Source organism: Syzygium oleosum, unplaced genomic scaffold (genome assembly GCF_021117445.2).
Source record: "Syzygium oleosum isolate NSW1041296 unplaced genomic scaffold, Sole_v2.1 Sole_v2.26, whole genome shotgun sequence".
In the NCBI taxonomy this organism is placed as follows: domain Eukaryota; kingdom Viridiplantae; phylum Streptophyta; class Magnoliopsida; order Myrtales; family Myrtaceae; genus Syzygium; species Syzygium oleosum.
The window spans coordinates 4,950,641-4,959,097 of record NW_026607510.1 but is presented as its reverse complement, the minus strand read 5'-3'; the positions used below and the strand labels follow the sequence as shown (position 1 = coordinate 4,959,097).

The 8,457-nt window shown below is 36.6% G+C and overlaps 1 protein-coding gene across 1 annotated transcript; it reads right to left on the bottom strand.

Annotated features, from left to right (window-relative positions):
* Positions 1–7,459: 7,459 nt before the first annotated feature.
* Positions 7,460–7,943, bottom strand: LOC130135014 (uncharacterized). The gene has a single exon (XM_056303246.1). It carries the CDS (start codon positions 7,760–7,762, stop codon positions 7,493–7,495), a length of 270 nt encoding a protein of 89 aa, XP_056159221.1. The 5' UTR covers positions 7,763–7,943; the 3' UTR covers positions 7,460–7,492.
* Positions 7,944–8,457: the final 514 nt, after the last annotated feature.

The following is an 8,457-nucleotide window of genomic DNA, read 5'->3' as shown; positions in this document are numbered from 1 at the left end:
ACATGGATAACCTGTGAGAAGCTTAGAGTCGTCAAAGTCCTTATATCCATTTGTTATGTGAATTGGAATGATAAAATTTACATTTTTTTTTTGTTTACACTTGAAGTTGACATTTCAGTGCTGTGGAAATTTTTTTTATGTGTTTTCGGATTTAAAAAGAAGTCAAAGTGCGCGGGTTGCAAGATTCACGGATAGTAAGAAACAAAAGTCCACTCAAACAGACAATCAATTGAAGTAAGCTCTTATGATGTGTCGTATTTATTAATACATATGAATGCTTCAAGGATGGACAATAATTATTGACATTATGTCACAAATGTCCAAACACAAAAAAATCAAAAGCCACTAAGAAAATTAAAATTGAAGTTTTTTATTACAATTCCTCGAAAGGTACTAACCACCAAGAACAGATATGAACAACACGTGTTCAGCCCCTCGTACTATCAACATCGACCAATCTCATGTTTAGATTATTCACTCGGATTCTAGCTTGTGCTTCGTTTCCATGGAAAAAAATTTCAAAAAAGTATTAAATCTATTGAACGATAGTTAATTCAATCATTAATTCTTCAATTTTGCCTATTTAGTCCTAAACCTTATTACGATTTGCCAATGTAGTAATTCCGACCAATTTTATCTGGCTATCGTTAACATGGTGGTTCAGTCAATCTCGATCATTCTACATGGCATGGCTGACGTTAATGTAGACCACCTTTTACAGTTGTTTGAATTTTTTCTTTCTTTTCCTTTTTCTTTTTTCCTCATTTCCCTCTGCCAATCACTGGCCATAAATGAGGGGCTACAACACCATGACCGACCCTTGCTAGGTTTTGGTGAGGGCATGTGAGCCCTCGCTATGGTCTGCAAGGGTCAAGGCAAGGGCCATTGACCTCGCTTATGGTCGACAACCTTTGTCAACCATTGCCGACGCCGCTGCGATAAGTGGAGGGAAATAGGAAAAAAAGAAAAAAAATTCAGAAAATTTAAAAAAAAAATTGCAAAAATCATCTACGTCAGCGCCGGTCATATAGGATGGCCAGCATCCACATCAACGGTTGCCGGACAAAATTGTTTGAAAGGTATATTGGCAAATTGTCAAAAGGTTTAGGGTTATAAATTGGCCAAATTAAAAAGTTTAAGATTGAATTTGCCTCCATACAATAGGTTTAGAACATTTTGGAAAAATTATCTCATTTCCATGAGACAAACGGAATATCTATTTGATGGCACCTAAGTTTTCTTCTACGATGAATTTCTCATTAAAAAAAAGCATTTCGACAAAATAATGTGCATTCACCATTCATGCTCAAGAAAACCAAATGAAGTCCTAAAATTTAAAGATGGAAGCTAGGCAAGGGAGAAAGTTTTACCATTTCCTCCGTGATTGAGGTCGGTGTAGTCACTAAACTTGATGAAAACCCTCTCAAGAGTGTCCACCATATCTTCATCACAAACTGGGGGAAGGTAGAGGCCATACAAAAGCCCTAGCATCACAAATGCAAAGCTTCTCTCTCCAACTCGAATCACCATGGAGTCTCTCGATATTGGCCATTGCAGGTCACTTACGCAGCACGTGGTCATCATGATGTGAGTTACAGCCTGAACATATAGTTTGACCACAAACTCCCCTATTCTCCAAACTGGGAGCAATTGTTCATTGGGATGACCCATCATCATCACTACCAGCGAAGCACTTTCAAACTTGAAAATTTCAGTGACAGTCCCATGAGGATGCTCTCTCCTCGTCCCTAACATTTTTGCGTATTGGTTTCAGCTACCAAGTTGCACCTGCCAAAGTAGAGAGAGAAACCAATATTATGAAGCGAAAATTGGGCAAAGAAAATTCAAAAAAAAAAAAACCCATAAGGATGAAAAGATACAAGAGTTTCATGGGATCAATTTTGATCATGAAGATGAAGAGATAGGGAGAGGACAGAAGTACCAGAAACCCAGAAGTTGCACTAGAAGAGGAGATTATGAAGTCCTGAGAGAGTAGGTTTTATGGGTCGCATGTGGTCACCACTTGTGGTCACATTTGGTCAAACATATCCATCCAATTTAACTTACCTAATTAAGATTGACAGAAGAAGTAACCATGGGTCAGTCCAATAGGACTATAATCACATTTCCACGTTTTCAAATATTGGAGAGATATCCTCAAACTTCCTAATAAGAAAATTCCTAACATGGGCATCATTTTTTTGTATCTCTCATATTCCCTAATTAGAAAATTCATTGGATGGGAATCATTTCCAGGGTATCTTGCATCACCATCAATTGTACATTCGGTAGGGTAATAAAGTAGCAAAACATAATTTTGCTTTTGTCCTAAGAGAAATGGTATAAGCAATTAAATAGACATATCTTGTTCTGGTCCTTTTAATGAGTAGGTTATTCATTCATAGATTATCAAAATGTACAAAAGGATTTTCCCTTCTATAACTACATTGTTACATTAACTCTCGATTCTAATTTTCTTCGACCTCTTTCAAATTTGCCTTGTTGCCAAGTTAGTTCAACATCCGATCTTAAGAAGAATCGTCGAAAAAGTCCTAAACCTATTATACGGCTACCAATTCATCCTAAACTTTCCAATTTGGCCAGTGTAATCGTAAACCTTTAGATGATTTTTTAATGTAGTCAATCCAACCAATTTTCGACCAAAAAAAATCCAACCAATTTAGGGTAGAAATTGCTGATTTGGCGGTCTTGGCAGCACTGGCCGTCTTACGTAACATGGCCGACAATCTGACATGTTCGGTGAGGCTCAAAACAATGTCATTTTGAGACATTTTCAAAAAAAAATGATTTATTTTTATTATTTTCTTTTTTATCTTTCTTTCCTTCATCTTCCCGAATTTCTGGTCGACAAGGTCACCGAGCCCTAGGCAAGGCCAGAAATTTGGGAAGATGAAGATAAAAAAGAAAAGAAAAGAAATTTTAAAAACTCAAAACGACGCCGTTTTAAGCCTGACGGACACATCAGATCGTCGATCGTGCCACGTAAGATGGTCGGCGTTCATGTCAACGATTTCTGGTCTAAATTAGCCAAATGGATTACATTGGAAAATTGTCAAATGTTTAAGACTATATTGGTCAAATTGAAAAGTTTAATGATAACTCTTAGATAGAGCATTTTTACTAATTTAGGCTTGATATTTGCTAAATTTTGATGAATTTTTAGTGAATTTATTTTCTACTCATGTAATTTTATTGAATTTTGTAGGAAATATAACTTTCGGAGGCTAAGAGACCATGCGCACTATTTGCAGAACATGCTAGGACCATATGCGTAATTTTCCTATGTGTTTGTACTGGAATTGCAAATCAGTCCCTACGTCTCAGCATCTTCCAGAATATATCAGTATCTTCTAGAATATTTTGTCTTGAAGAAAAAGCCAATCAAGACCAGAAATTTGGAGGATTTGACCATAATTGAGGCTAGGTTCAAAGAAAATCAAGAATAGGAATCTTAAGAAGGAAAATTCTTAATTTGGCGAGGAATCCTATTCAAGACCTAATGGGGGCTGACCTAGGGGAGATTTTTGGAGGCAAAAATAAACCCCTCTTGTGACGCATATTTCAGTATCCGGAGGAGCTGCCACCTCTGAGGAAGATTTTAGGTTTTCTTAGTTAGCTTTTATTCTTCTATTTTTTTTAGTATAGTTGGCGCATGTCAAGGAGAGAAGGAGGAGACAAACCTGAACCTCTTTCTGACTCAACTTGGTGAATTTATTTTAATTTAGCATTGTGTTCTTTTTAATTTTTGTTGTTAGTTTAGCTTTAACTATGTTCTAAATTTCTTTTGTTAGAGCTACAATGGATCTTAACCATGATTGATGATTATCAAGACTTGCTTATGCAATGTAGTTGTTCTGATTGTGTCGTTCTCTATCATGATCTTAATGCTTTTAGAAGTTTGGCCAACTTTTAAATGATTTTCGATGTATGCATGATACCGGGTGGAGATTGCATGCATGTGGACTAGTGATATTGAACCATAAATTAAATCTAGGTCAAGGTACACTAGGTTGTTTGTGTGGTTACGGTAGCAGATCTAGATTGGGACTACTTAGATTAAATTCGGGAATTTCCACAAGAACTTAATGCTTTAGGTAGTTTAAATTCACCTAAGGTTAGTGTGGGTTAACATACCTAATTAGGAATTATTAGACCGAGGTCGGCTTGTAATCTAACTTAGGGAAATTTCACCAACACAATTGGGAATTAATTTGTTGCATGACAAGTTACGAAAATTGATTATGAGTGGTTAAGTGAAGTTGGATGCTATAACGCTTTGTGATCTTGATTAAAATCTTGATAATTTGCCTTGTTAATTTTCGGTTTACTTTGGATTAGGTCTATTTTGCAATTTTAATTAGCTTTTGAATCCTTTAAGCTTCGGCTCTTTTGTATTTCAGTCCTTTAATTGGTTTAATTCACTTTTTACTTGTCTTTTCGACTTGGTTAGCTAGTTCCTTGGATTGATCACCTTCGGTAAGTAATTGGATAATTAGAGACAATCCTCGTGGAAACGATACTCACTCATCACTTTATTACTTGTAGATATTGTGCGCTTGCAATTCACCTAACATTTAGGACTTAATTAGTGACCGTATAATAGATTTGTCTTTTTTGACAATTTTTCCTCCAATCTTATTTGGGAATAAGTAATCATGACGACCTTGTAATATATATTAATTTCTTATCATATCGCGTAAGTGTCTGGCATTTTGCAGTTGTCCACTTGCTCTTAACATAATGTTCTTATGAATGGACCTTCACAACTTTCCAATTTTAATTATAGAACCATTTGCATATTTGGTTTTCGAATGTTGTAACGCTAGCCTAAGTAATCGACACAGAATTTCATGTACATCTTTCAGGGCAACACAAGGAAGTTTGACTGAAACCAACCGCAAAGCTACAGAAGACGAAATTTATGGAGAAAATGACAAAGTTTATTGAGGAGGCAAGACGAGCTTGAATTTGAATTTAGGTATGTTTCTTTAAGTAAAAGAATCTTATTTGAATTAGTTTTCTAAACTTTCAATTTATTGGTTTGCTAAAAGTGATTAGTCAACGGAAAATTTACAATCGAAGAAAATATGAATGCTTAAAGATATGAAAATGAATTCCTTAAATTGGAAAAGGGAAAATATTTTCTTGAAAAATGATTTTCCGGAAAATAATTTCCTTCGTCACGAAGTTTTCCCGTAACAAACACACCCTTAATGGTACAAGGTTATAACGGACCTATTAGGATGCCGTTCTCTCCATGAAAGGACGGGCTAAACATGTTTCTAGTGGGTTCAACCTAACGATACAAAAATAAAATGAAAATTATCAAAATGTCAATGCTTTTTCCTAGGTTTACCAAATCGTGATAAATGTGTGTTAAAAACCAGCAAAGTTCATATGAAAAAGATAACTATCGACATCTCATTTCATTGGCTAATATTACTCCTATCAAGAAAATAATGTAATACTTCTATCAATCGGGTGGTTGGTCAAGTGATGCAAGACTTGATTTGCACATCACAGGTTCCATTCCTTAGTATATCCTCGGTCTCAGGTTACCTTGGTCTACGACTGACGAGTTTGGGCTTAGGTATATTGTCCGTCTTGGGCTTTAACACTAGCATCTGGCGGGTCAATGGTGTCGAACTTGCCCACTGTACAGTTAATACTTCTTTAGCATCTTAAAGCAAACGTACCAGCAGCTGATGAAATAGGTCATAACCCTGTCCTAATCCTTCTATTTATCAGCGGATGAAATAGGTCATAACCTGTCCTAATCCTTCTATTTATGATACAAAAAAAAAGTATTATCTCTCTCTCTCATAGTAATCTTTGATATGTTTTTATTTCTAGAGAGGTTTCTGAGGTGATTCATTGGTTACACCTTTTTCGGCCCAAGGTTGGCCCACTTTTAATAGAGAAAAGTAATTCCATAGAACTACCGAATTGCATGACACAAGTATACAAGTAAATTTTAGCGTGAATCGGACAAAGAACCGAAAAAATCACTCTCTTAAAAGAAATTTTCTTGTATTATTAACTCACAATTTGCATGCCTACAACTGAGAGTTCTCCTCTTATTTATAAGGGTTAATACCACGAAAAACATCAAACTGGTACACATGTTACAAATTTACCCCAAACTAATTTTTTGACCACCAAAAGCTCCAAACCGGTACACCTATAATAAGTTTACCCTCCGTTAGCTTTCATCAAATTTTACCGTTAAATTTGCTGACGTAGATGACACATGATGACGTGGTGTGGCAAATTTCATGTGCAAATCCATAAGGTAAATACCACAAAAAATCTTAAATTGGTTCGCTAATAGAGAGTAAATTTGTCACAAGATTACCAATTTTGGATTTTTGTTGGTCAAAAAATTAGCTTGGGTAAATTTATCATATGTGTACCAGTTTGGGATTTTTCGTTGTCAAAAATTAATTTAGAGTAAATTTATCACAGGTGTACCAATTTAGGGTTTTTTGTGAAATTAACCCCATTTATAAAGGGACTAGGACACTACATCAGGAAACATCAAACTAGGAAACCTTAAACTGGGAAATGCTAAACTAGGAAATACTAAACTGGGAAACATAAAATTAGGAAAAATTAAACTAGGAAATATCAAACTAGGAAACATCAAATTAGGAAATATTAAATTTAGGAAATTTATACCAAATAAGATAAGTTGTCTGAATGGTTGGGCTTCTAGTTTCTTTTGCAATTTGGGCTTTACAAAACTATAGTTTGACAAGAGATAATAGGGTCAATGTGGGCTGAAAAATGAAGTGGGTATAAGCTCCGAATATTCTTGAACTGAATACTCATTTTTAAGCAAAAGCTCAGATTATTATGAAAAACTGTCCCCACCGACATCAACCACATGTCCTCCAAACTCCATCGGTCGGAATTCCTGACATGTTGTCAGAGCATGGTTCCGCATCCTCCATATCCCGATTGTCATTTGAATCCACACATAGGTCATTGTACGTTCGATTTGCGCATGAGAGGGAACATCATAGTATATACTATATTGCTTAAATACGAACAACAAGTTTGATAAGCATGCAGTCATCTTGCGCATAGCAGCTCAAATTTTCGAGTTGAAATCCCTGGTAAGACCGACAGATGATCACCACTATTTTGTAAGCACAAAACGAGCCCGCCGGTTTACCATCACTCTGTATTTTCCTCGCCCATTTTCATTCCCTCCTATTTCGCTTTCGTCTCTCACAGTCGGGGGGAGATAGAAACAAATTCAGACTGAAAAAGTATGAAAATCTTTATATGCTTCGAAATTACAGATAGAGCAAAGAGAAGAACACCGAAAGATGAAGATCATCTATTGGTTACTGGGAAAAGGAGCTCAAATATGAACAGTTCCTCTCTAATTATAGTTAATTACAATCTTTAGTTGATCTACATACAACATACAATTTGAACAAGGGGAGGAGAGGAGGAGGAGGGGTCAAGCAGAGAAGAGTCCATTGGAGGCTGCGAGACTCAGGGGGCTCTTGGGCTCCAACACCCACTTCACCACCTCCAGCTTCTTTGCCTCTCCCATCATCTTCTTCATCACTCTCTCTGAAAACGAGGACACGGAAGAACCGACCATTCTCAGGCTCAGACCTTCGAACCGATCACCCGCACCGCCTTCTTCAACCTTCAGGTTCATCCTCGGGTAATTCTTGATCCTCCTCTCGTACTCCTCCGCCACCAGGATCGCTATGTCGGCCATTCTCTCTCTCTCTCTCTCTCTCTCTCTGTGACAGGCAGCTCCTGAGTTCAAAAATCTCTTCTTTTCTCCTCTTTTTTTCTTGGAACCTTGGTGGGGCAAAGGGTTCTTGAGGGAGGGTTTTTATAGTGGATAAGACCTGAGAAAATGTGAAATGGGTGTGAGCTAGAGCAAATGGATAAGGCTCACAGATGGCTAATGCTTTTATTATTATTGTGTTGGGAATATTCTATCCATCTTTTGATGGTTTTTGTGGGGTTAGCTGGTTTTGGGCAATGTTTTTTCTTTCTGTTGGGGTTGGTTGCTGGTTGCTGTGCACTTGGCAATCCAATGATTCATATGTCTCATATTTTAATACAGCACCAACATAGGTGTATAGCACACGCAATGTGGGTCCTGCTTGTATGTCGACACTTGCTTTTCCTTAGGATTAATATCGTTAAAAAAATTCAAAAGCAATTTCAAATCGATATTTCATAACAAAGTTACCAGATTGAAATTTCATAACTCAAATCTACCGTTCATTAGAATTTCATCCGATATTACGTTAAAATGCATACGTGTTAATATATGTGGCAAATGATCGCAATATAGATCCGACATGGAATCAGGGTTCACGAGAGTGATGTGTTGCTTTTCAATGAAACTTTTTCCTTAACAAAATTTTGGCTTCCCCCGACCAAAACCACCGGAACGAA

Bases quoted from the DNA above. Each gene is read 5' to 3' on its own strand.
- LOC130135014 (XM_056303246.1), bottom strand. From the start codon at position 7,762: ATGGCCGACATAGCGATCCTGGTGGCGGAGGAGTACGAGAGGAGGATC.